The sequence below is a fragment of the Ctenopharyngodon idella genome, chromosome 19, assembly GCF_019924925.1.
Source record: "Ctenopharyngodon idella isolate HZGC_01 chromosome 19, HZGC01, whole genome shotgun sequence".
Taxonomy (NCBI): Eukaryota; Metazoa; Chordata; class Actinopteri; order Cypriniformes; family Xenocyprididae; genus Ctenopharyngodon; species Ctenopharyngodon idella.
In genome coordinates, this window is record NC_067238.1 from 11508971 (window position 1) to 11536890 (window position 27920).

Sequence of the window (27920 nt, forward strand, 5' to 3'; positions counted from 1 at the left end):
GATAAGCAACACTTTACACATATTTTGACAGAACAAAGAAACATTTCTCCTCTAATTAAGTCATTATTTTCCAGTCTACAACTTTGGGAGGAGTACAAAACTCCAAGGAGATGGCTGTACACCGATGGAGTGCCTTTATGATCACCTAGTAATCATCGCTGCTGACATCCTTAAAGGGAAACTACATAGGCAGCTGTCTTTTAAGAGAACTCGTAAGTGACCATGTGAAAAGTTTTTATAGACAGCAACTCATTGTAAAGCACACATTCCTTGATTTTAGCAATAGCATTTGGCTAAGCTAACGAAGCAATACTAGTAGCATATAAGCATAAAAATACACATATAAATTAGATCAGTTCTTTTTTAACTATATTTGATGAAATATACTTTTAATCAGCATTTCCCTGAATTTTTCATCAGCATTGGGATCACCTTCTCTGAAGAGGCTGCCTTTGAATTTTGCCAAATGAAGTATCTTAAAGACCCTCTGTGGTGAAAATCAAGTTTTTAATGTTGTTTATATGTCTGTGTGGCGTTTTTAATATGCTTTAAGACAAACCATGTGCAAATTCATTCAAGTCAACTCCATTAACAGCGAACTAGCAGGGGAGTCTCAAGAGAAGCCAGGTTATCCCAGTATATTTTTCTGTTGATATGAAAAATCGTGTAGATTTAGCAATATGGCGGGTGTATGATGTTACGATGCTATGATGAACTATATGCCTTTCTCCACTGACGTTCTGAGTTGTTAAAGCGTTTGTAAGGATACTGTTTGTTAGAAGGCAGCTGTCTGACTAACATGGTGAACGGGAACATGGTTTGTGTAACATTAGCAACACATTATTAGCTGTTTGATAACATAGTCAAGCAAAAGGGTAATCATATTAATTATCGTTAATTGTCCGACGTTGTAGAGAGCGATACCATTGTGCAGTGTTGACCAAGTGGATCTCTGAGCTGGCGTGAGCGAGTGGAGGCGGGGCTAATTTGCATATTCATTGATCCATGTATATTAAATGAGGCAAGGGTGTACAGTTGCTTTCAAGCTATTTTAAGGCATTAAGTTTTTTTTTTTACAGGAAAAAAACGTTTATGTCATCTTGGTGAGTTTTAAGGGATAAAATTATTCACTACAGGGGGACTTTAATAGGCCTTAAAATGCTGTCTATGTAGTCAACCCAATGCCCTCACAAGCCTTCAGGAGACACATGCATTTCTCACACACACACAAACACAAATAGAGTAATTAGAAAGAAAGTAACGCATTATTGCCTGCGCCTTGCTCGAGGGAAGGACATGACTGAAAGAAACAATACTCTAGAGTGTCACGTTCACTTTTATAAAAAAATGCTGACTGAGGGGCCTCATTTATGTGTGCGCTTGTCCATCCACTCCTACACAGATATTTAGGCATCCTGTACATACCTTTCAGAGAAGTGTCAGGCAATAAAATGTCACCTGTGCGCCTGTCATCAATCTGGGTTACAGTTTGAATCAGCATCAACAACGCTCCTGTCCAACCCACAAACAGCAGCAATAAAATACACACCTTCAGTGAAACAACATGTTCAGAATCAAACTTTAACAACATATCACACAATTAACACAATAATAATTATAAAAATAATTATAAAACTAGAATTTTACGTAGAAAAACAGCATTGGTGTGAAGAAGTTAATAAACAAATTTCATGCATCCACACAAACAGGCGTCAGTATAAAGGTTCGCCCAAAAAGAGCCAATAAAATGAAAGTTTGGTTTTGTTTTGTTTGTTTTGTTTGTTTTTATGGCTATTAGTTCATAGGTGTTTCCAAAATTGTATATTGTCTGAGAAGGTACTACATTGTTTGAGGAACGAACTTAATGTGTGTAGTATGAATGAAATCTGGATTACATCCTTCTTGTTGGCTTTGTCATGTGACCTACAGCCTCAGTTGCATTGCTTAACTGCCAGAGGCTGTGTCCGAAATCGCATACTCTCGAGTAGATACTTATTTTGAACAAGTAATTACTTCACAACCGCTAAAAAATTATGTTCTTTATAGTATGAATGTGTGTAGATTGAATGTACTACATTCGCCATTCTGTCATTATCACATGACCTACCAGCATCAGTTGTGCCACTACACCGTCATTCACAAATCCTCTCCTGTGGCCTCACGGGTTAGTAAAGTATCCATCATATACAGAATACGGCCGGAAGTAGTAGGTCATCCGGGAACTTTTCCTACTCTTTTATGAGTACTGTGAATTCGGACATACTTTTTTTTTCACATACTGTTTTTTTTCCATACTATATAGTAGTATGCAGACATGATGTGCTGCAGTGATGACATATTTTGGTAGGCAAACCTCGGAAGCTGGCATGACCCTGGTGCCCTCGACAAAAACCCGAGATTGGATTTTCATTGGATTTTGGATTATTGCAGAAAGTATGCTTTGTGACTAACAAAAGTTTATGATTCTTACATGTTATGTTCATCATGATAATCTTCACAAATTAACAGAACTTGAATTTTGAAGCCTAAATACAATCGCCAGAAGTAAAAAGCTATATGTAGGCTATGAATGAACTACACCACAGTCGCATGACTTTAACGTCACCACCATTAAGCTTCTGACAACTCTTTCAGTCTTTATTTAAAAAATATTTTCACTGAAAGTTTGAGTTAGTTTGCAATATCGCGATTATGAATACAACAAGGCTGTGAAAGTGGACTTGTGAGTAGATGAGTTGTCCTGTCCCCCACAACCACTCATAGTCTCATTTAGCCACTTGTTACCAATTAACAGCCTTTTTTAGGACAAATAAAAGCTTTAAAAAATCACAAGGGGATATTACTGATGCATTTTGTCATGGCATAAAACATGAAAATATCTTGAACTTGTGTTCACCACAGACTTTATTTCAGAAAAAGCCATTAAAAAAAAAAACAAAGACACTGATTTTGGCCTATAAAAATACGCCATCCCTGCAGAACTCTATTCACAACTCCTCTCCCATGGCCTCATGGGATAGTAAAGTGCCCATTGTATGCGCACTTCAGAATCTTGAAAGAAGTAGTAGGTAGTAGCCTGTGTTTTAGCTTTTGAGGTCATCTATATGTATACTCCTAAAAGTTGACAAAATGAACTTGTAGCAGATTTAAAGCTTAAAGTCTTTCGTTTCTAGAAAACCAGGCCAAAAATATTGATGATGCATTCTGCATCATAAATTTGTTAGAAATTTATATCCAATAAAATATTCTCTGAATAAAAATGTCCTTTCTCCTTATACTACCTGCTTCTGACTAGCTTTAGCAAGTAGCATGATTCACAAGTGTGACATAAACTAGAGGCTACTAGCTATTTTAAGAAATACGTCATCACAAGAAAACAGCACTCGTCAAACATTTTCATGGGGCCTTTAGGATCAGGTGTCGTGTCCCATGCATTGGAATACCATTAGCGATCATTAGCTGGCTGAAAGTGTATGTGAACTGTAAGTGCAGAGTTTTCAGAGGTCAAACCAACAAGGGCAGAGTTTAAAGATAGGCGAACATAAACAAGCTGTAACTCATCAGAAGATTCAGTTGCTATGTGCCCTGCAGATTTATCTAGGTCACACTGAAGGTAAAGATACCTGATATGTAACCAAAGCTAAACTTAAGTAGAACACCCACACCATACTGGTGTCTGTCATAGTTTAGATGTAAATAAAATCAGCTATACTGATGGTCACTATTTCTATGATAGGTTTGGGTGGCTCGGAAAGAGAGGGGAACCGCACTTCTAATCCATGTTTGTGTTGCTTACGTCCTCTGGAGCGCGATTGGCCACGCTCTAAATTTAGAGGAAGCAGGAGGGAGGAAATGAGATGAGTGGGATGAACAGGGAGATGGAAATCTGGAAGGAGGTCAAAAAGAAAATGACATGTGTTTCTATGTGACAGTGAAGAAAAGAAACAATGCATGAAGGCAAGGTGGTGGATGTTTTATTCTTTATATCAAATTTGCATTCATCCAAGCCAGAAACAAGGTTGTGTTCACTCAGTGATTGGCACATTCAGTAATTCATATCAAGAGAGCATGTCAAACATCCGAAACGGATGGATGGAAATAGGCAATAGAATCTCGGCTTCAGCATGGATGTCATTTCACATATCTGACAAATCCTGAAGTCCATGTGTAGATGCACATGCATAAAAAGGTTTAGGATAATAATCAGTGCATACAAAGATCATACAAAGAAAAATTATGAAAATAAAAACTACATGAGAGCATAAATAAAGTAGTGACTGACCAACATGGCACACTGTTTCAAGTTGTTGGCTTATGGTTAATAAAGTCATTATTTATACCTTCTTCTTCATCCTTGGACTTAAACCATTACAGAATACCAGAACCTAAATAGGGTTATGGCTCAGTTTATTGCCCTTGCCCGTGATGGGCTTCCATTATTTTAACTTTTGCCAGATCGCCGAACAAATTGACTTTGATAATAACACTTTAAAGTCTCTTTTCTGGGTTGGGGCAAATTTCCACTACCCTTGTGACTTACCTGATCTGAAAGAGGGAAAAATGAAGAGAAGCAGTTCTCCGGTGTCTGCAGTGGGCCTAACTGAACAGATAACATCTGGTATAGCCACTGCAGGTCCATATTCCACGACGCAGCCAAGCCCAGAGCCCAGCCAACCACCCTCCATGACGCACATGGATTACAAGCCAGAGCCCACTGCAGACAGGGAGCTTATGCTTGCTATGGACCCTGAGCCAGAGCCAATGCCCACTAAGAAGCCTGAGCCCCAAAGTAAGTCTGAAAAGGTGTGTGAGGCAGCAACGTCCTGACAGAAGAGACATTGGTGGAGCTGGACACTGACGAATGCTTGATAGACTGGGAAATGGAGGTAATGCTTCCCACCCTGCCCTGTACCTTCTGAGCCTTCATCATTGCCGCTGGTTCTGCCCAGCATAATGCCTGTTTCATCGTCTTGTATTGAGATGGAGTTATCGTCACTGATCCTGCCCAGCCTTCCTCTCCCACCTCAACTGCATTATTCAGCAGGTCCGTCAGCCCCACCTCCACTGGTTCTCTACGGCTCCGCCTCAGCCTCCCAGACCATCGTTCGGCCATTCCCATCTGCTCTCTATCTGCGCCGTGAGCTCCACTTCCTATGCCTTCCTCTACTTCTATTGCAACCACCAAAGCAGACCAAAAGTTGAGAGGATCTACGCCACTGGCCTGAGCTGTGGACATAGATCCTCAAAGCACGAACCAGACATAAAAAGTGAAGACTTTCCAGGAAGGAACCTGACCGGCCATCTGGCACTGTGCAAGAACCGAGACACCAGAGGGTGCCTCTGAACAGATGCTCCATCCAAAGGTACATGGCTAGCAGAAATAGCGGCCACACAAACGTTTAGCGTAGCAATGGCCAACCCCACTGAAAGGCATTCTTGAAGGAACTCCAGCACAGAATCAACAGGGCAGGTACAAGTGGTGCTGTTCGCATCATGATTCAAAGAGTTGCCATTTCAGGGTATACAGCTTCCTAGTGAATGGGGCTCTAGAACTCAAAATTGTCTCAACAACCTTGGTTGAAAGACCAGAATCTATGAGCTGGTACTCCTCAGGGGCCAGACTCAAAGTTTCCAGATCTCCAGCCGGGGATGGTAGATTGTCTCCTGAAATTGAGACAGAAGACCTTTCCGAACTGATTAATGTAAGACACTACCGAGGTGTTGTCTGTGCGAATCAACATGTGGTAGTCCCTCAGCAGTGAGAGGAAATGCTTCAACACTAGAAACACTGCCCTCTCAAGGCAATTTATGTGCCAGGAAAGATGTGGGTCCCCCCAAAGGCAACTGGCTGGGTGGCCATTGAGAAATGCACCCCAGCCCATGAGGGAGGTGTTCATCATGAGATTCTTGCAACAGCAACATGCTCTGAGTGCCAGGCATCTGTTGAGGAGCCAGGGCTTCTTCCAGAGGTGAAGGGCATGTAGACCATTTCGCGTAACCCTTACGACCCTAGAATGATAATTCAGATGATGAAAGCCTCTGCTTTTAAGCAGGACACTATGAACAGAAACTGTCTAGTGTGCAGTAGGCCTAATGGAATGACACTGGCCACTGCTGTCATGAGACCTAACAGTCTCTGAAGACTGAAAGCTTCTGACCTAGCCTTATGTCTCTCACAGCAATTACGTTCCTTAAATGCCATCAATTGTTGCTTGGCCTCCTTGTATCTGTTGACGACGTTATTAATTGTGTCACCAAACAGGCCAGAAGGTGAAATTGGTGCATCCAGGAGAAATGCTTTATTCCTTTCGTCAATCCCTGTGAGGTTAAGTCACAGGTGCCGCTCCTTCATGACTATAGCAGCCATTGAATGACCAATGGCACATGCCATGTGCTTTATCACAAGATCTGTAGCCCGGAGGAGCTCTTTTACTGTCTCAGGGGCTAATTGCCATAATCCAACTCTTTGAGCAGGTCAGCCTGGTGTGCAGGGACTCACCTGCCTGACTTGCTGCTGCATAGACCTAACACACAAGACTGGATGTTACCCTACAGGGCTTTGAGGGTAAGGCGGTTTTCCTCCATGATGGTGCGCATGAGTGGGACAGATAGACCACATGCATCTCTTCCATTTTCAGTATTGTCCTGTACCCATGCTCACACTTCCCAATTACTGTAGAGTAGGTAGAAGTGGCCTGGGTATGCACTCGAGAGGAGTACAGATTCTTCCAAACCACTGACACCTCAGTATGGAGGTCAGGGAAATGACGACAGGAAGGTTGTTCTCTACCAGAGGTGAGGAAGTTGTCCAGCTTCAAACGACTGACCGCTCATTGTTCATTAGGTTAGTCGAGACTTAACTTGAGTAACTTGAGTAACTTAACACGGGTAACAACCTAGACCATCTCCTCAAACATTTCAGATTGAGGGAGCTGCTCTGCCGAAGCACCCGCCTGCCTATCTGCATCCTCGAGAACTGACCGTGCATGCTCCTCACCCATCCAGAGCACACAGATTTTGTGTGAGTCGTCCCCCGTAATAGTGTGGGCATCTCCTAAACGTTAGATATTATATTTTTCTAATTCCTAGTCTAAAGACAAACCACACAAACAGTTTTTCACAGCAAACAAAACAACACACACTCAGCAAACATGCAGCTTCTGAAGACAAAGAAGCTGATAATGCACATTTCAGACAGCTATTTATAGTTTCAGTGACATACTACACTTCGACCAATCAGATTGCCATGTGTAGACACATGCTTCAGACACCGGATCATGTGGAAGCGTTCCCATAGGGTCAATGCCATGACGCAGCATTGAAGTTCCTTTTTGAAGGGGAACAGCATAGTCTATGTATAATCTTCATCAAATGAATCAGTGAACCAAAACCAGGACCGATAATAATAATAACAGAATTTATACCAAGAAGACACAGAAAATATTTATTAATTAGAAACAATTTGCCTAGTTTTGCAAGAGGAGAAAAAACACTGAAAGGCAAAAACACTTTAAACCAGTCTGTAGCCTACAAATAATTCAAATAAATATATATTCTTTTGTTTTATAAAAAGGTCACATTAATAAATGAAATAAAATACTCAAAGTTTGATTTTTAAACCAATGTATTCCTAGTTCGGATTGTTGCATAATCCAGCCCAACTCAGTAGGAAAGCTATTTCTGTCATGCACCAGAGGCAGCCAACAATGAAAGTTTCTCATTATTATGATCTGCTTTCCTCTAACACTTTCAATAACTGATTCTAGATCAGCATCAGTGTCAGCGCTCACAATGAGAAGCAGCAGGAGCAACAGCAGTAGACATTGGGGCCTTTAATTAATGCTTTAGATTTGAATTCATCTCTTGCTGTCATCAAGCGACCACCTCCAGATGAAAAGGGCTGGTCAAAACCGGAGATGATTCAACTGGGCTTTTCATTGGCACTGTCAGCTGCCAGACTAAACCACATAAAACAGAAAATGAGATTTTCAATATGGCTAGAAGCATCATCATGTAACTGAAATTCCTCCTGAAAGACTAAACTGCCCTCTGTCTGTGACTTTCACAACATATTTCTACAGTTTAAGCTGGTACGTATCTTTTTCTAATTTCACTTTCTCAGTATGTATGCTTCTGCAAATCAGCCAGAACATTTAAAGTTCCTGTAAATAATCATCACTTTATTTATGATTTATTGACAGTGCTACGCAACACTGTGCACAGTTTTGTCCACTACTTAAAAAAAGAGAAAAAACAGAAAGTGAGCCATCATGCTGTTTTTCAAATATGCAATGTAAGATTCCATGTGGTTGCTTCACGTCTTCACGTTGCTTCAAGGCACTGCTGTTAATAAATAAACAGTGTCGACCAGCAGCAGAATAAATTCATTGATGTATCTCAAGCAGCTTTGTTGTGGATTTCAAGTGGATCACTTATTTCCTTCGCCATAGGTACAAAAAATAACAGGGAGACATGAATTGCTGATTTCCACATTATGAAAGAGAAAATTATATTTTAGCAAAATTCCAAAACTATTCCAAAATTATAGTCCTAGATTTTATACATTTTCTAAACAACCGCTCCAGTATATAAAGTTAACCAAAATATACAGCATCAATTGTTATGCTATATTATATTTGCCATATAGAACACATATATTATAACATTTTAAAAAATTAAACAAATAAAAGGAATAGTTCAAAAAAAGAAATATTGCACACAAGTTTTACACAAAAGATTATTGATCTGTTCTGTTATATGAACTAATATATATTAGTTTTTTAGGCTCGATATTCACTGAACCATTCCATCGTAATGGTACGTATAATCTGCCAAAATGTCTGGGCCACCTCCTGCCAACTCATCTGTAAATCACATTGCCAACCACCATGTGTGTGTGTAAGTTCATGAATCCTTTGTTTCCCAAATTCACCAGAATGTATTAGACTACTGTTGTCATCTGTTCCACATTATCAACAGGATTCAGTGCAAACTGAATGAGTCAGTCTCCACACCACTAGATGTCACTGTTCTTCTTAGGTAAGCACTTTTCCCATGGACTGTATGGAAGAGCAAGGACCAAGAACAAGACCCCAGCAACAACAACCAGAGCCCCTGCGCAGCCCACACACGTCACTGACCATGACATTTCATGGTGTAGAGGTATGGATTGGTCACTTGCTAAGTATGAAAGCACTGATTGGTGGAAAACTATGAGGCAGATGAAGATTAAGACACCTGTTAAAAGACAGAGGAAAGAAGAAAATCAGATGTGTACAAATTTATGTTTCTAGGCTTTTATCAGCAATCTGGAATTACCTTGCTCTTTCTAAATGACCATGCAGCATTTGTGTTAGCAAGCATTGTTGGCTAGTTCTGCTCTTCTTCTCGGTGTTAATGTAACCAAATCTGTCTGTTATATTAGTGTAATCAAACAGTTTCTTTAAAAAGAAGTTTTCTTTCAAGACCACAATGCTTTTTTTGAATCTGTTTGGACGATGACATACAGTATATAGAAATGACTATAGTGTATGTTATTTAGCATAAACCATTTCTTATAGAATCAATGGTGAAATATGTATCAAGAAGAAATGACTTTGTTTTCAACTAAAAACAGAACAATTTTATGTGTTTTGGTCGTTCATTTACACAACAACAGCGTATTGGAAATGGGCAGACTTTTAAAAGAGTGTTTCAAAGTGCAAGTTCGGAGCGCCAGTCACGTGATTTCAGTAAACGAGGCTTTGTTATATTATGAGTGTTTTTCGAAATTTCAATAGTTCATGTGACTTTTGTTTGATATGCGCTCTGAACCACTGATTCAAAACAAAAGATTAGTAAAGCTTTGAAGCTTCATGAAGCAGTGTTTTGAAATCGGCCTTCACTAGACAATGTTGAATAAAGTCATTATTTATTTTTTTTTTTTTGGTGCACAAAAAGTATTCTCGTCGCTAATATTATTACGATTTTTTTTTTTGAACCACTGTAGTCACACAAACTGTTTTAAATATGTTTTTAGTAGCTTTCTGGACGTTTGAAAGTGTTAATTGTCTTGCTGGCAATGCAGACCTCACTGAGCCATCGGATTTATCAAAAATATCTTAATTTGTGTTCCGAAGATGAATGAAAGTTTTACGGGCGTGGAACAACATGAGGGTGAGGAATTAATGACAGAATTTTAATTTTTTGGTGAACTAACCCTTTAAGATTAAAGATGTTAGCCAATTGCATAATAATGTTACCTGACAGAATGAAGCAAACTGCGGCTGGCTTCAAGAAGAACTGAACACCTTTGCTCACTGCCATGATAATGCAGATAGATCCCATCAACATCAGGAAAAGACTAATGATAGCAAACATGGCCGATGCTACTGTCAGATCTGAAGAGGGAAGAGGGTTTTAATCAGCAAATAGCAATGATATAATGGCATAATGCACACATCTGCTGAGCTGAATTAACAGACAGAGAATGTTTTGATTTAAAGGTGCAATCTATAACGTTTTTAGGTGGTTTGGCTGCCATCCCTGTTAAAAAAAACATCATATGCTGGTTAGGTTTGAAACACGGAAGCTGGTTTGAGATGGTTTATGCTGGTTTAAGCTGGTCAAGTGCTGGTCCTAAGCTGGTCCTGGACCAGCACGTGACCAGCTTAAACCAGCTCATGACCAGCTAAGGACCAGCATAAACCAGCTCAAACCAGCTTCAAAACATACCTAACCAGCATATGCTGGTTTTTTCAACAGGGATGAGCTCTTGAACTGAGGTTTTCATGTGGCTGTCCATTTAAAGACACTCATTACTTTAAGAGTACATCATTTTAATGAAATTTCTTTAAAGTAATATTCATTAACCTTTTTAATTAGCACAATGTTACCTTTAAATATGATACAGATTTTCTTTGAAAATTTGGTAACATTTAGTAAGGTTCCATTAGTTAACGTTAATGCATTAACCAACAATAGCTTACAATGAGCAATGCATTTGTTACAGTATTTATTCATCTTTATTAACGTTAGTTAATAAAAATACAATTTTTCATTGTTAGTTCATGTCAGCTCAGGTCCACTAAATAATATTAACAGATACAGCTTTTTAATTAAATAATGGATTGGTAAATGTTGAAATTAACACTAAGAACAATAAATGCTTTACATTGTTAGTTAATTTCATTAGTTTGTGTTAACTAATGTAGTTAACTATTGTTAACAATTGAAACCTTACTGTAAAGTGGTACTGAAAAGTGGTACAAAACATCTCAAGAATCTGTTTCTGTTGGCAATGTAATGTTTTATTCCTTCATTTTATTTGATTTTATTCATGTTATGCTATTTTTCGTTGCTCACACAACATTTAAGTATCATATTTTGGTTAAAAATGTATATATGGGGGTCAGCACTCAGTGACGACACAAAGAAAGACACATTAGTGCTACAGGATCTAAAGACAGAGAGGGGGATGTGCGATGACTCACTCTTTTCTGGCGTTTTCTGAAATAGGACAATGTTTTCTCCAGTGGTGTAGAACTTAAAGAAGGTGCAATTGGATTCTATAATGGGATCCAGAAAGGTGATGTTATTCTAGCCGATTATTCATAATGCTTCCACTCCAGTTGAGACATTTTTTTTTCACAAAAGCTCTTACCTCCTTGTAAGTGCAAATGCCCACAGATCTCCTGCTTTGTGTCCATATCTGACACCCAGAAAGTCTTTGTACAGCATTTCCATAAGCCATAATGTGCTACCAGACAAGTCTGATTGTTGTAGAAGCTTTTGGATGGTGTAAGTTCCACCCAGAACTCTGTGCCCACACCGAGCACAGTGAGAAGGATGCCGGTTACAGCCAAGAATAACGTCAGCTTGATTTTGCCCTCTTGGCTTTCGCTAATTCCATCTGCAGAATTGGGTTGTGTTCTATGTCGGCGCTTGCGTCCGCCGCCCCGTGATCCCAAAAACCCATCCAGCGCACAGGAAGGTTGGTGTACCCCAGAAGATGCATTCCCTGTCCTTACCTCTTCATCCTGCACGATGAATGTGGACCACATGATTGATTTGCAGCTTTAGAGATCCAAATAAGTGATTAAGAGACAGTGGCTTATTTTGAAAGGACATTTAAGTCTTCTTAGATGATTGAGAACAAAATAATCAGATGAGAGGACAAACAAAGACAGTTAGTGCTGGAGAGGTCGGAGTTAGATTGATCCAGAAAGATCAATCTAGTCTAGTGTGTTTCTAATGTAGAGGTGAGGAAGGCTTCGTCAGAAGACTATGCAGCTGAGGATGTTAATAATGGAGGCGTTAAGGCCAGATAGACAGCTGAAGGATGCTGGGAGTTGCAGGCATTGCCCATTCACACAACTGAGCCCTAATACAGCTTGAAGATGTGAATGATGAGGAGGAGGTGATGAAGTCAGTGGTTGGTCAGACTGGTTACTCTAAAAATTAAGAATATCATGAAACAGAAAATCAAACTAAAGCACAGTTTTATGAAATGGAAGAACATGTTTAACATGATGACTTGACTTGGGTATCACAAACTACCCCATGATATGCTACAATGTTTATCATAAGGCATTTTTGTTAATACAATGGAAGTCAGTGGTAACCAAAACTGTTTGGTAACCAATTCAATTATCTAGTTTATATATATTATATTTCTATATTATATATATTTCTAAATGAAAACCGATCTACTACTCAATTTTGTCTTCAGTGATTTATTGATTGTATCATGATTGCATGTAATGCAATATTAATTAGCAATGACATATTAAATTGATCAAAAGTGTCAGAAATAACTTTTAAATTATTACAAAAAATATATATTTCAATAAAATGCTTTCTTACTTCATGTGACACTGAAGAGAGCTTTGCCATAACAGGAATAAATTATATTTTAAAATGTATGACAATAGAAAACAGATATTTTAAATTATAATAATATTTCATAATAATACTCTTTTTACTGTGTTCAAAATAAATGCAGCCTTGGTTTTTTTTTTTTTTTTTTTTTTCAAAAACTTTTTAAAAAAAATCATACCAACTCCAAACTTTTGAACAGAGGTGTGTATATGGGTCAATGACATGACAGGTCATTTTTTTGTCTAAATGCCTTAATAATAATAATAATAAAAACAAAGATATAACGTCATTCAGACACCTGCAAAGGACCACATGGTTGTGAAGCAAAGTAACTAGCTCTCTTTTAACTATTTGAAAAATTCATGTTTTCACTTGCTCATCCTGAAACATCAGGTCATTCGGTACAACCGCTTTAAAACATGGAAAATGTTGTAATATTTTAAAAACTTGTACTAAATATAAAAGGTTTGATTGTCCTTTTGCTAGTTAGCTAGATATCATCATGTCAGCACTGTTTGAAAATATCGTCATTCGCTAAAACCGAAATTTTGGTTAAACCAAATGACTTTTTTGCTGACAAATTTTGTCCATCTTGTAAAAAATGACAAAAGCAGTGTTAATTGATTATAAAAACCACATAATCTCATTGTTAACACTGAATAAAACTTCAAAATTAATTATATCTCCATTATGTTTTATTACACTTTTAAAAACCTTATTCGTCAATGACCCATATACTTGGCTTCTTTTAGCCAATGTAGGTATTTATCAGCATGATTGTTAAATGATTTGTTGTTGTTGTTGCGCTGCTAAGCGTCACAACAAACCCCCGTGATTTTGATTTGGTCTTACTATAGAACCCTTCAGCACCACCAATAAATAAATAAATAAGTAAATTGTTGACCTTTATATTTTTTTCAATAGTCAGCAAAAACATTTACTTGTTTGATTTTTAATAGTAACAAAGTAAACCTTACAATTTATTTGAATGCTTTTTATACCATTTATGCTGCAATAAAGCTAATTTCTCTGTATATAGAATGCGACATATCATCTATCTAAAATATTTAATGCAGTTCTTAACTGACTTCATTAAATTAGCTTGCAGAAACTGACCAAAATCTTTCAGATGTGAACCACAGCATATTTGAAAAAATACAGGACATAATACTGCCAAAAGGTAGTATATAGTATAGAGAGAAAAAACATTAAACATGACTTGATGGTCAAGCATATGTTAGTAATAAGCTACTTTCTTTTTCAACAAAACAAATATTATGCCTTTTAATTGTAACTTAACAGTGTTGACAAAGCAAGTACTTCTACAGTGAATCACAACAGCACAAACAAGCAGCTGACCTGTTGAGTGTCGAATACGTGAAGGCCGGTTTGCAGAGGGGTTTTCTCTGAGACGGACAGAAAGTACGCAAGAGGGGTTTAAAGAGGGAGGACATCGACATGGTACACCGCTAGTTGGGGGTGGGGGGTTGTTTGCGTCTGAAAAAGATCACGCCCATGTCCGGGCATAATGATATCAATAATTTTGGCATTGGGTCTGTGTCTGTCTGTCAATTGTTTCTTCATGGCTGCCCTGCTGACTGTGTCTGAGAGATTTCAGTGTGCGTCTCCATGCTAGCATGATGGTTGTATCTCCTTGCGTTGCTATGTGTGCCAGTACATGTGTGAGCATTTCTTGATTCTATTTTAGAAAGCCACCTGTTAATGATATTAAAAAGCATGGCTCTGAGCCCACGCAAGAGTTGAGGTTACAGCATGCATGTCTATGGGTGTTTGTGAGGGTAATTCTGGGAAAATGAGGCCTGGAATCCTGAAGCAGTGACTGAAGTTTACTTTAAGTATTGGTTTAGACTGCTTGCACAGCACAAAGAAGTAAATCTTCCACAGTGCCTATATAACTATTATTATTACTATTATTATTAAATTATTCAGAAAATTTAATTATAAAATTGTACCTGTAGATCTGTTAAAATAATGCAAGTCAAACAAATTATTTTATTTTATTTTATGACTTATTTGTTAAGGAATTATTTGTATTTTTAAAAATTGTATGTTAATTTAATTTAAATATTTTTATTCCGTATTTTATTCCTTTGCTAAAGCTGTTTTTTTAATTATTATTTAGTCTTTATTTTAGGAATTATTGTGAGGAATTAATTATATCATAAAATTGGAGTCAGACCTTTAAGTTTGCTAAAACAATGACTACATACAGTAACAATCCGGCTAACAGTTAGCTTCAATCAATAGCCCATAAGTAATTTTATTTGATGAAAGATTATGAAGAAACTAATAAACTATTTATAATAAGACCAAGAACACATTTAAAATGTAAAGTGTCAATTTCACCAAATGGAAATGGAGAACAGGACAACAGATTTGCTTACCAGGAATGCAAACAGAAACATCCCTGATATCACAACGCAAGATTTCACTGACAACTAGTTAAGTAGGGTGGTTAAGGTATCTATTTACAGATGCTATTTAAATGTGAGTTATGTGTATTAGCCAAATTTAAAGTCCACTTTTGATGTCATGGTGGCATGTCAAGTGAATTATGACTGTGGACGTGCATGAGGGGCACCTACTGTGTCTATTTCACCACTAGGGTTTTCACCACTAGACATTTTTTGTATTTATTCATATATGCATTTTATACATGCATATATGCATGTGATTTTGTGTTCTTTTAGTGGAAATAAGATGTTGCTGTGTCTAGAACTCTTCTGATGGCTTGTTTCTTAGGCTGACATCTGTAAAAGAACATTTGCATGACTCCTTAATGATTAATTTCATGAATTCTGGCAACAGTTATTTCATTGGGGTTATGTCATTTTAATCACAGGCAACAACACCTACACACTGCGGTTAATTCAGTCGTCACGCTTATTATGCATACTTATTCCTGTTGTGTACACAATAAGAGTTCACAAAAAAGTTTACAAAAAAAAAGCTAGATGATAAAATTTCCCTCAATTCGCTTATATTTTTTGGCTCAAAAATAGCTCATACCAAACATGTTAAACTGTGTTTCTCATTTACAGCTGATGCAGAGAAGCCAAAAAACATGCTATTATTTATCACTATATCAGTATAAAGAGTCAAATTTTTCTTTATTTGTATACTGGCTCATTTTGAAAAGTGTTTGCCCTGTTTGAATTTGAGGCCCTGTCCACATGAACAGAGGTATTTTCAAAACCGCAGCTTTTTCTTTGTGGTTTGGCCATTCGTCCACACTTAATCGCAGTATCCGGTCACTAAAACCGAACATTTTTGAAAACTCCTGCCAGGGTGAAGATTTTTAGAAACTCTGGTTACAGTGTTGTTGTGTAGACGGTGAAGATTTTGGCTTGTGACGTCGGAACCGGTGTTGTGCTGAATTTTGACTCCCTGCCGAATTATTACCCCCCTCATTGAAGTCGCTACCTGATTGCCTAATCCTAACCCCTCCCCCACACCTAACTCTAAATCTACCAATACTAGGGGGGTAATAATTTGGCGGGGGTCAGAATTCGGCACAACACCGGAACCAGTAATAACCTTTTTTCCAGGCTTCTGATTGGTTATATCGCCACCTGTTGGTTTGTCATGCTCTTGACAGCGCTTCATAGCGTGTTTTTGCGTTTTCACGTGGATGCGATTATTTTTATTTATTTATTTTTTTAAACAAAGGAGGAAAAACTCAGTTTATAAAATTACCCATCTACGTGTGGACTAGGCCTGAATAAGATGAAATATTCCTTAATAGGTTGTTTGCACATGACGTCATTGCTGCAGCGCGAAATGCGGCTGGAGGGCAAGGAGTGATTTTTTCTATATAGGAATCCTATGACAAACTCAAAATTCCTATGTTTTGCATCGTTTATGGTTGCTCAAATCTATCAAACCGAGAAACCACAATGAGCTTTTATTGTTTACGTAACATATATCGTTTTTTAACTTTAAAAGTTGTCACTTTTTATAGCGTTTTGCATCTGCTGATACTGAAATGAATATGGATAACGTTACCTGCTTACATTTTTTGTTTTTGACTTGGTTAAATATTCACATTCTTCATGGTATTGTTTGCAGAGAAGGGAAGATATTTTATCCCATTGCATGATCATTTGGTGTTTTCACTTAAGTTTTGTAGAATTCCGTTCACAATGTTGATGTGGTTACCGTGAAAACAGTGTCACGCGCTGCTGTTTCAGCCATCATATGGTAGAAAATAGTCTACCATAGTTATGCTCATTTACAAGCTGAGTGAGGGTCATACTCGCAAATGTAATGTTAATTTTTAAACCAAACAAAATACAACACTTTCAAAAACACTCAGCTATGTGATTATTATTTTATTGAGTGATAGGGAGTAGGTTCAATCAGTGACATTATTAGATTTGCTTTACGGCGTCTCTCCGTCACCTCCTCAACCTGCTTCCCTTAGTGTGTTTTTAGATGTAGAAAAGGCGAAAATTGTATTACATCGTCCAGTTTTTTTCCCTGAACGATGATGTGAGCCCCTGTTGCAATTCTCGATTCAGCATAAATGACCTACAATGGCGACATTTTTCACAATCACGAAAGAAAATCAAAAATACTGCCCTAACTTCACTATCAGAAAGACAGTGCGATATAAACAAACCATACTAGAACTGAACGCGGCGTGACGGCAGCTTCACATTCTCTACCTCCTCGATGGCAGACATGTCTTTCAATTCAGTAGAAAAATCGCTCCTCTTCATAACACAAGGTTTACGTCCAAAATATGTTGTAATTTTCTGTTTATACCTTTCTAAACCAGCACAGTACGGACTTTTCTCCATCTCTTCCATTCTAATTTTCACTGCTTGCCCTCCACATCAATTTCGCGCGTCACCAGAACCACGTGATTGCAAACAACCTATTATTATTATTTTTTAATGGGAGACAGTTGTAAGTAGAAGAAACAAATGCTCATTCTTTGAAGAAATGGCAATTATTCAAAAGGTCAAAATTTGTTTGTTAGCCTGTTAACCTGCGACTGTAGCTATTCTGCTTAGCCTGTCAGTGTCCTGCTAGCGGTTTTCACAACAAAACCCACCCAATTGCTATTCAAAACTAGCCCAAAACTAGCCCTTTCAGGGAGGATTCCCCGGTAAAAATCACGCTCTGAGGGTAAAATCCGCGTTTTTGGCGGGGTTCCCCTGGTAAAGTTAGCATTCCAGGGGCTAAATATCATGTTATTTGGGGTTGCTTCAACCTGCGGACATGAAAAACAATCCGCGGCAACAGCGTTAAAGTAGCCCAAATCTGCAGGAAAACCGTGGACTTGGCAACACTGGACACTTGGCACACTTTTTATTGCCTTTTCCCCACATGTTTTAGTAATCATCTTAAATTAGATATCATTTGAAAGCTTAAACACTCAAAATTCATCCAGTGAAAACCGTTAACATGCCGGCAGGGTTGCCAGGTTTTCACAACAAAACCCGCCCAATTGCTACTCAAAACTACCCCAAAACTAGCCCAATCACATTTCAGGGGGTGTCCCACGGTAAATATCACGTTCCGGGGGGTAAAATCCGTGTTTTTGGCAGGGCTCCCCTGGTAAAATTTGCATTCCAGGGGCTAAATATCATGTTATTTGGGGTCGATTCAACCCGCGGACATGAAAAACAACTTGCGGCAACAGTGTTAAAGTAGCCCAATTCCACGGGAAAACCACGGACTTGACAACACTGCATGCCGGTATTTTAAAACCTTTAGCGGGTTCAATTTGTGATATCTTCAAATTTGGAAAACTACTTGGTTAGACAAATAGCTTTGATTTTCTAGCAATTTTAAAGTCCAAATGATTTTCCAAAATACATATTTTGTATAAAATAAAAAATGTTTAGTTTAGTATGTTTGCTTTACAGTAAACAAACTTCTATAACTTTTTTACACTTTCATTTTTTTTGAAGTGCTGTCATTTTCTGCTGAGTGTCTTCTTTAAAAAAGAGACCAACCTTAGGTCTGTATTGCAAAGCATTCTTGAATTACGACCATTTAAGTTTAGATCTAAGTTCAAAAAGCGGGGTGACAGTTAACAGGTAAGGCAGAACGATAGCCTCAGTCACCGTTCACATGCATCATTACATCTTTTTTCAGTGCAATGATAGTAAATGCTGACTAAGGCTAACATCTTCTTTTTGAAGAAAAATGACGTCAAACAGGTTTGTGTTGATGTGAAGGTGAGTAAATGATGACCGGTGAACTATTCTTTTAAATATGTGCTGTTGATTGCAACTTCAACATGCTGGCAGTCCAATCTTTATTCAATCCTTTCAATGTATCTATGATGTACTGACATGGGTGGTGCTCATTTGTATTATGTAGCCTTATCAGACTGACAAGAAAAGAGAGCCAGCGAGAAAGAGACAGACGGTGTGCTGCAGTCTTATGTGCTCAGCATGGCGATGGCTCTGGTTTGTGCACTCACTAACCTCTACAGAACCCGCTGCTTTACTAACACTGACCTGTAGGTGGCGCCAGCAGGCAGAGGTGTCTCAACACATCTCCAGAAATCCAATCAGCCTATTAAACAAGGTATAATATAACATCTGCCTATTTTTATATTAGCAGTCAGTGACAGGGAATTAAACCTCTATAACAGGGTCTCAAACTCAAATTACTTATGTGCCTCTATAGTCAGATGGTGAAGTGCTTTTAAAAGCTTAAATTTTATATATATATATAAACTTTGCTTTGATTAATAACAGTCTGTGATGATGGTCCACTAACTTTGTCTTATAGTGAGCACCAGAGGTTTGCTTTATTTTGGCATTAGTGCAGTTTCAAAAATTATTTCGTAATTGCGCAAATTTAATACAATTCCACTTTCAATTCCATTGTAAAAGCAAAAAGAACTGGATACTTTTTCACTCAGTTCATAAATGCAGCATTGATCAGCCATTGTGAATAGTGGGCAAAAAGGTTAATAGCCCACCCTGCCCATAATGCCTCACTGCCTCCGCGTGTGCCTTCCAAGAGTGTGCGTGTGAGTATTAGGCTTTGTCCTGACGCATAGGAGAGAAAGAGATAAAGAGATTACTGCCTAGCTTCATACAATGAAAAACTCTGTTGTCTGATTTGCTACTTAGTCATTCTCATTCATGTCATTCCTGTCCATACTCTTCTCTTGAACAATCCTACAGTACAGATAATGCATAGAGCGAATGATTAAAAGTAAGAGCCAAAGGTCAAACGGAGAGTCACCGTAGCTCTTACCAAACAAAGGAGAGTGGCCTACGGAGTAATCAGTGCAGGAGCTGTTAATTAAGGATCAGTTACATCTGTAAGTGGATGATTACACAACACCAGCAACGGAAGCCATTCACCTGATCCTGTACCTACAATAGGCAGCAGTTCGATCAGAAATCTCCAACATAATTGGATAACTTGCTGGATATAATAAGCCATCTTATTATATTCTTCTCCATCATTTGATCATAATCTGATTAATTAATGCTGTCAATCAGTGGTGTAGTCAGGGTTTTACAGTAACCATGTATTCATTATATGCTTACTTTTTCTCCAGGGCTGTATTATGCATATTATGACTTCCAAGGATCAATATTTGCATATACCCACTTATTCTGTTGCTTCAGTAGTCCATAATCTATGGTTGTGTTAGCTTCACCTTTAACTGTAGCATATTTTCGCTCCGTCCGAAATCGCATACTACCTGAGCAGGTACTGTAAAACCAAACAGTGAAATTAATTAAATAAAATGAGTTTATTTCACTCAAATAATAATGAAGGTTCATTGTACTTAATAGAAAAAAAGTTGCGTGAACTCAAAATGTCATTGTAGTAAGCTGAACTTAATATGATTGAGTTGAGTTGCAGCACATTTCTAATTCCCAGCATGCTTTGCATCAGACTGTATAAATAAATGCTGAAATTAAGGGTTATTTTGAGTGTTTTTGCACAAGATTAACATAGGGAGACATAAGTTAGTGTTTAATGTTGTGTAATGTTGGGATTTACAGAGGGTTCTGTTATGTTAGTTTTGTAGGCTTACCATTATGGTGAAGAGTAGAGCCTGTGGTTAGGTTGAGGTTGGGCTGCAAAACTTTTAAGACCACATATACTGTATGTTGTTTGATTATATACATAAGCAATAAGGTATGAGAGGCTGTGCTGTATCTTGAATAAGTCACGGCTGGAGGGCATTGTTAGGCATGATGTGAAACTCCTTCAACCGTGACTTATTCACGATAAAGCACTAGCCTTGAGTACCTTATTGCTTTTATAAAACGGTTACCACACAATACAAATATTAAAGCCAAAAAATATCTATCAATGCAACTTTCATGAAGTAAACTTTCACTAAAGCCTTCCTTCCACCGGGAAAAAATAGTCCCTGACCATGAACAGCAATGGAAGTTACATTATTACGCCATTAGATGGCGGCAAAGACTGTCTTTATGAAGGAATCACTCAGTAGCAAAGACTTTTATATTGAAAAGACTCAATTGTTGTGTACATGGAACAAGACGCAACTGACAAATGCTTTGAGAGAGACACCTGTGCACCACACTGACATGCTCTGCTTCCACGGCTCTCGGCCCCACCCCACTTGTTACAAAAAATTTTATGTTCTACTAACTTAACAAAATGAGTTAGTTTACTTAAATGTTTTGAGTATTCTGAACTTATTGAGTTTTACAGTGCTCCTGTTCTGTCATCATTTTGTGTCAGTGTTTGGTTTTGCTTAGTCTTATGTAACTTTATTACTTTGAGTTTGATGAACTTAAACCATTTACGGCAATCGGCCGTAAATCCTCAAACCATTTAAGTAAAGATATAGTTGTTACGACTTAGTTAGATTTGTTACCTGAATTCAAACTGAATGAATAAAATAAACAAAAAATCTTTAAGTTGAGTTTACTCTAATGATTCACTAAACCAACACTAAAATATAAGTGAATTTAACTCAATGTACAAAAGTTTTGGGACACCTGCCTTTACGTGCAAATTAACTTTAATGACATCCCATTCTTAATCCGTAGGGTTTAATTTGGAGTTGACCCACCCTTTGCAGCTATTACAGCTTCAACTATTCTGGGAAGGCTTTCCACAAGGTTTAGGAGTGTGTTTACGGGAATTTTTGACCATTCTTCTAGAAGCACATTTGTGAGGTCAGGCAGTGATGTTGGACAAGAGAAGGCCTGGCTCGCAGTCTCCGCTCTAATTCATCCTAAAGGTGTTCTATCGGGTTGAGGTCAGGACTCTGTGCAGGCCAGTCAATTTCCTTCACACCAAACTCGCTCATCCATGTCTTTATGGACCTTGCTTTGTGCACTGGTGTGCAGTCATGTTGGAACAGAAAGGGGCCATCCCCAAACTGTTCCCACAAAGTTGGGAGCATGAAATTGTCCAAAATGTCTTGGTATGCTGAAGCATTAAGAGTTCCTTTCACTGGAACTAAGGGGCTAAGCCCTACCCCTGGAAAACAACCCCACACCATAATCCCCCCTCCACCAAACTTTATACTTGGCACAATGCAGTCAGGCAAGTACCGTTCTCCTGGCAACCGCCAAACCCAGACTCATCCATCGGATTGCCAGACAGAGAAGCGTGATTCGTCACTCCAGAGAGCACGTCTCCACTGCTCTAGAGTCCAGTGGCGGCGTGCTTTACACCACTGCATCCGACGTTCTGCATTGCACTTGGTGATGTAAGGCTTGGATGCAGCTGCTCGGCCATAGAAACCCATTCCATGAAGCTCTCTAAGCACTGTTCTTGAGCTAATCTGAAGGCCACACAAAGTTTGGAGGTCTGTAGCTATTGACTCTGCAGAAAGGTGGCGACTTCTGTGCACTGTGTGCCTCAGCATGCGTTGTTCCCAATTGCTTCCACTTTGTTATGATACCACTAACAGTTGACCGTGGAATATTTAGTAGTGAGGAAATTTCATGAATGGACTTATTGCACAGGTGGCAACCTATCACGGTACCATGCTTGAATTCACTGAGCTCCTGAGAGCAACCCATTCTTTCACAAATGTTTGTAGAAGCAGTCTGCATGCCTAAGTGCTTGATTTTATACATCTGTGGTCATGGAAGTGATTGGAACACCTGAATTCAATGATTTGGAGGGGTGTCCCAATACTTTTGGCAATATAGTGTATATGAGTTTACAGTACTCATACTTATTGGTTTTAAAACTTAAATAGTTTACGGCAATCGGTTTCCTCAAATGGTTTGAGTTACTTAGCGGGTTTTACATTGTTCATTTGAATTTGAACTTACTTGGCGACCTTTGAAAGGTACGTTCTATATAGTATGAGTATGGGTAGTATGAATACTACATCCGCCATGTTGAAACTGTCATGTGACCTACCAGCATCAGTTGCGTCGCTTCACTTCTGTTCTTAAATCCTCTCCTATGGCCTCATGGGATAGTAAAATGCGAACTTCAGAATCTAAGAGGAAGTATTAGGTCATCCGGGGACTTTTCGCCTATATTGTTTTTCGTGTGTATTCGGACATACTCTGTTGGCGTACTGCTTTTCACATACTATATAGTAGGGAAGTATTCAATTTCGGATGCAGCGTCTGTTTTGTGATACTCGCATTTTTTTGTTGTAATTGGTGTATTATCACTTCTATTATTCTACCGTTCCCCTCACCTGACAACTTACCGTACTTAAAGTCGGCATGAAACGGAAGTTGCGATAGTCTTTTCTTCCCTGTTGTGATGTATATCCAAGTGAAACGGCTTCTCAAACAAGAATGTAGGGTGGGACTTGATTTTGTCATCCGAATTCATTTGATTGTTAGATCGTTGTGGTTTGCTATGGTCCCTTTTTTACAGACTGTGATGATGCATTTCCACAGTTATCAACATCTCAAATCTACTGAAGTTTTTCATATTTTCATTTTTTTAATTTTTTGTATACATTTATAATGCTATACTTTGTGCTATATTACCTTGGCAGTTAATTACAAAAAAACTAATTAACACTGCTGCGAAGGTGTTTCTAATACAACAGCTAAGGGACTGACGGCAAATTTCACATCATTCTCCTTTCTGACTGCTGTATTCAGTCTCTCGATATTTTTTTCCCTCTTTCGGAAAGTCATGGAAATGCTATAATGGATTTTTTGGAGCAAATGCAAAAACAATTAAAGCTGCAAGCAGCGATGAAAGGGCCCTCGCACCCAGGCCCACCACCACCTGGTGGCCTTAGGAAAACTGTGAACAGCGACCGATATCCATTTAAGCGGATAAATAGAGGAGAAATATGGCAAAGTCATTTTGATGCACCACACTTCCTGCTGCCAGCAGGTGGTGCTTTGACTATAACTGAATATTGCCATGTTGATGTCTTTAGGCCAGGACTATTATCAAACATGTGAAATTTGGAGCAGATTGGACATTGTATGCCTGAGTTACAACAACTTCCTGTTTCGTGGCGCAAATCGGATACATTAGCACTTAGCCAATTGTTGCATGATTTAACGTGTTTCTAATATGTTTGGTAAGACATGGCATATTTAAATGTGTTTCGGGGAGTGAATTACAGTGCAAAGCATGCCATTTCCTGTTGCCAACAGGTGACTCTATGACTAACTGCATGTAGATGTCTTCAGGCCAGGACTCTTATCACACATGTGGAGTTTGGGGCAGATCGGACATTGTATGCCTGACTTACAAAAGCTTCCTATTTTATGGCGAAACATCAGACTTTGTCAGGCCGCCATGGACACGCCGTTCAACGAAAACTCAAGATCTTTGCAATTAGGGCTGCATGATTAATCACAATTAAACCGCAGGCGATTTGACAAAGGCTGCAATTATTTGCAGCTTGTCAGAGCTGTACGGCTCTGTGATCAGTAGTAAATGCTTCTCCATCTGAAAGCCAGAGGGCGCTCTTGAGCAGAAACTCCAAATATGCCCTGCTGCATATAGAAGTCAGCGTCAGGCATCACATTCAGTTCTTGCTGTCATCGCCATTTTATTTCCCAGGGTGCATTTGCCACACTGCAGTCTCTTCACAGTCTAATAGCAGGTGCTTTATTTTAACTCCAGAGTGCCTGTGAGGAGGATGTTGGCAGACCACTCTCACAAGACACATGGGATTCTGTCCTCTGGCAAGTTGACTCTTCATCAGTGTGTGCAAGGTACTCGCTCATCCAATTTAAAGTAGTGCACCAGGACCCATATGTCTAAAGTTAAGATAGAAAGTACTCAGGAACAAGCCTTCCATGCAGTAGGTGTAAATGTGCAGATGCCTCACTTGGACAGGCCCCAATCTGGAGCATTATTGGCGATCTGAAGGCTATTTGAGACAGTCTCAGCAGTGTTTGAGGCAGATTAGAACCAGATCCTCTGGTGACGTTGTTTAAGGGCTACCCACAGGACTTGTGGCATGTTTTTTTTAATTATTTGTCCATTTTGCTAATTGATTACTAAACTTTGGAATTATTTATTTTGCCATACGTTTATATACGAGATAGATCTGCTACTCTGCTGCTACTTGCTACTGCCAATACATACATGACGCACTGCTGTGAGCAAGTAAGTCATGCTGCTGCTGTACAATATAGCGCACATGAATTACCTATAACAGATCTATACAGGTGGAGCTGGGGAAGGTGGAGGGTTTCTGAAACCACGCTGCACTGCTACAGCAAATGCTAACCAAGTATTTAAAGGTTGAGCAGCGAGCTTACTGGCTACTGATAACAGCAGGAACCAATCAGATGTGCCCTATAGTGAATGATGTGATTGCAAGCAGGTTTAGTTAAGGACCTATTAGCCTGTGCCATCTAGAGTTTCATGAGATAACTTTGTATTTCTATTACTTATCTCTGTTTTGCTGTTCAGTACCTCTCTGAATACCTTTCTTTCTTTCTCCCGCTGGCATCGGATGTGTGTATGTGTTACTAGATTTAGGACTGATGCCCATTATATCATGGATGGTTAGTTGCCAGTGTACCTTTTCACATTGAAGTATCATTGTTACAAATGACAATAAAAAAGCAAATGTGATTTAAAGAAACAAAAAGTTTCCTTCATTTTTTAAAAGAAACCAAGAGTGTCCCCTATTTCCTTCTGCTGAAGTTGGCAACTCTATGGGTGTGCAAGCAAGTTTGTTCACAGGTCACCTGAGAAGAATCTATTACCAGGATGTTATAACGAGGCTGTGTAGGGTCAGCACTGACTTGATAGTCTAAGTTTAGCACCTTAGCCAACACAATTAGTGTGAAGCAAGGTGGAGATTTGGATTGTGAAACATACTTAAGCACAATGCAAAGACATCTAATATAAAGTATGACCAGTAATTTTTATATTGTTCAATTTTCTCTTGAACATCCGGATTACTCATAACACCTTTTTGCATTTGTACATTTGTAAATGTAGAAAAGTTTAAAGAAAAATTAGAAATCCTTCCCTGGCAATTAACTGAAATAAAATAAGTTGAAGTTGAACAAATAAAATAAAATAAAATAAAATAAAATAAAATAATTTACACATGAGATGTTACATAGGGCTTAGATATTGCAAAAATAAAATTGTTTAAAGCACTGTAGCAGTGTTATTATTGTTAAAAAACTTAAACTATATACATTTTTTTTTTGTTAATTGAAATAAATCTAAAATAGTTGAAGTACTAAAATTACTAAAACTAAAACTGAAATAAAAAATAAATCAAATCTAAATAGAAATTTTTTTTAAAAAATGACAAAAGCATGTGAAAACTGAATATATATATGAATTATAATTGTTGTTTAATATAATTTAATTGTTTAATTTCAGTTCTGTTTACCTTGCATTTAATTACCAGTCTTGTGTCACACAACGACCTCGTGGATCAGCGTTTAAGAATAGGTGATTAGGCAAGTACTGTGGTGGTGTTTGTTGCTATTTTGTGTATTAAGAGAAAATACAATCAAAAGAACCATCAAACTTGGGGGAACTTTGGCCCCTTTGTGCCGTATAATTTGAATTCATCACTGTTGGATAACTGGAGACCATCTCAACTCACCATCCTCTCAGAAGTATCTCTACACAAAGGTTCTTTTCATCTTCTATAATCATCCCTTTTCTCTCACTTTCTCAACCATAAGAAGAGTTACTTAGTGTGCTGATTTTAAACACTTTAAGTATATAAGTATCTAGTTTAAAGTATCTAGTTTAAGTATATAATCTATCACATGGGTAACCAGTCATTATTCTGATTCTTATGAGGAGCTCTATTTCCAGCAAGTATCTGTGATTCTATAGTTACAATTACAGCAATATGTTTTACCCATATCTCAATGTTAAGATATACATCACAGTGAGGCTAAGGCAGTTTGGGGTATTAATCTCAAAATAGTGTGAAAAACACCATAATCTTTGTTTAACACAACACACATCAAAGCTGCGAAATTAAAAGCGAACTGATAGAAAACGGGAGGGAGGGATGGGGGAGTGGAGAGAGTTAAAATTATCTTCCCTAAAGCAAATCCCTCTCAATCTGATCAGTGTGTTTGGAATGGACTAACTTGCCTCAACTCTGTGACTGACTGCAGGTGAGGGACCTTTTTTTTTCTCTCCATAAAAATAGGCAACTATTTGATGGAGGTGATTTAAATTTACTTCAATAGGTATGGTTCAGATTCTTCATCAATCAATGACGTTCAGACACTGTGATATAACTGTGGCATTTAAATGAAGGATTAATGTTAGTTTGTTAAAATTGCACTGCAGATACTTTACTAAGCAAATTTAATGATTGAAGCTTTTGTTCAGCATGAATAGCGATATGGTTTTAGGAAAACCTGTGAGAGAAAATCTGTTTTTGCTCTTGCAAACCTAATCTATTTCTTCCTTTATGTTTGTTTTTCTGTTATGTTTTGGTTTTAGATGGTGTTAGATACTTAGATGTTGATTATATTGGCTAAAAATATTTGCAAATGACTTTTTTACAGTGTCATTGTTACACATGTTACATCTACTGTAGTAATAACAAGAAATTATGCATAATTACATGCAATTAACCCTAAACCAAACCCTCACCCTAACCCTAAGTACATACAGTTAAT

General features: G+C 38.2%; 2 protein-coding genes across 2 annotated transcripts in view; one reads left to right on the plus strand and one right to left on the minus strand.

Moving 5' to 3' along the window:
- Positions 1-3952: 3952 nt before the first annotated feature.
- cacng6a (calcium channel, voltage-dependent, gamma subunit 6a) lies at positions 3953-14496 on the minus strand. Its single transcript, XM_051873621.1, has 5 exons — positions 14218-14496; positions 11642-12431; positions 11472-11546; positions 10242-10379; positions 3953-9237 (listed from the first exon to the last, which is right to left on the minus strand). The coding sequence occupies exons 2-5, from the start codon at positions 12039-12041 to the stop codon at positions 9017-9019; spliced, it is 834 nt and encodes a 277-aa protein (XP_051729581.1). The 5' UTR covers positions 12042-12431; positions 14218-14496; the 3' UTR covers positions 3953-9016.
- Positions 9034-27920, plus strand: part of si:dkey-14o18.2 (neuronal pentraxin-1) — a 36459-nt gene continuing 17572 nt past the window's right edge. Inside the window, exon 1 of the mRNA XM_051873620.1 lies at positions 9034-9162. The gene's annotated coding sequence lies outside the window, so the exon portion shown is untranslated. The remainder of the gene's footprint in view (positions 9163-27920) is intronic.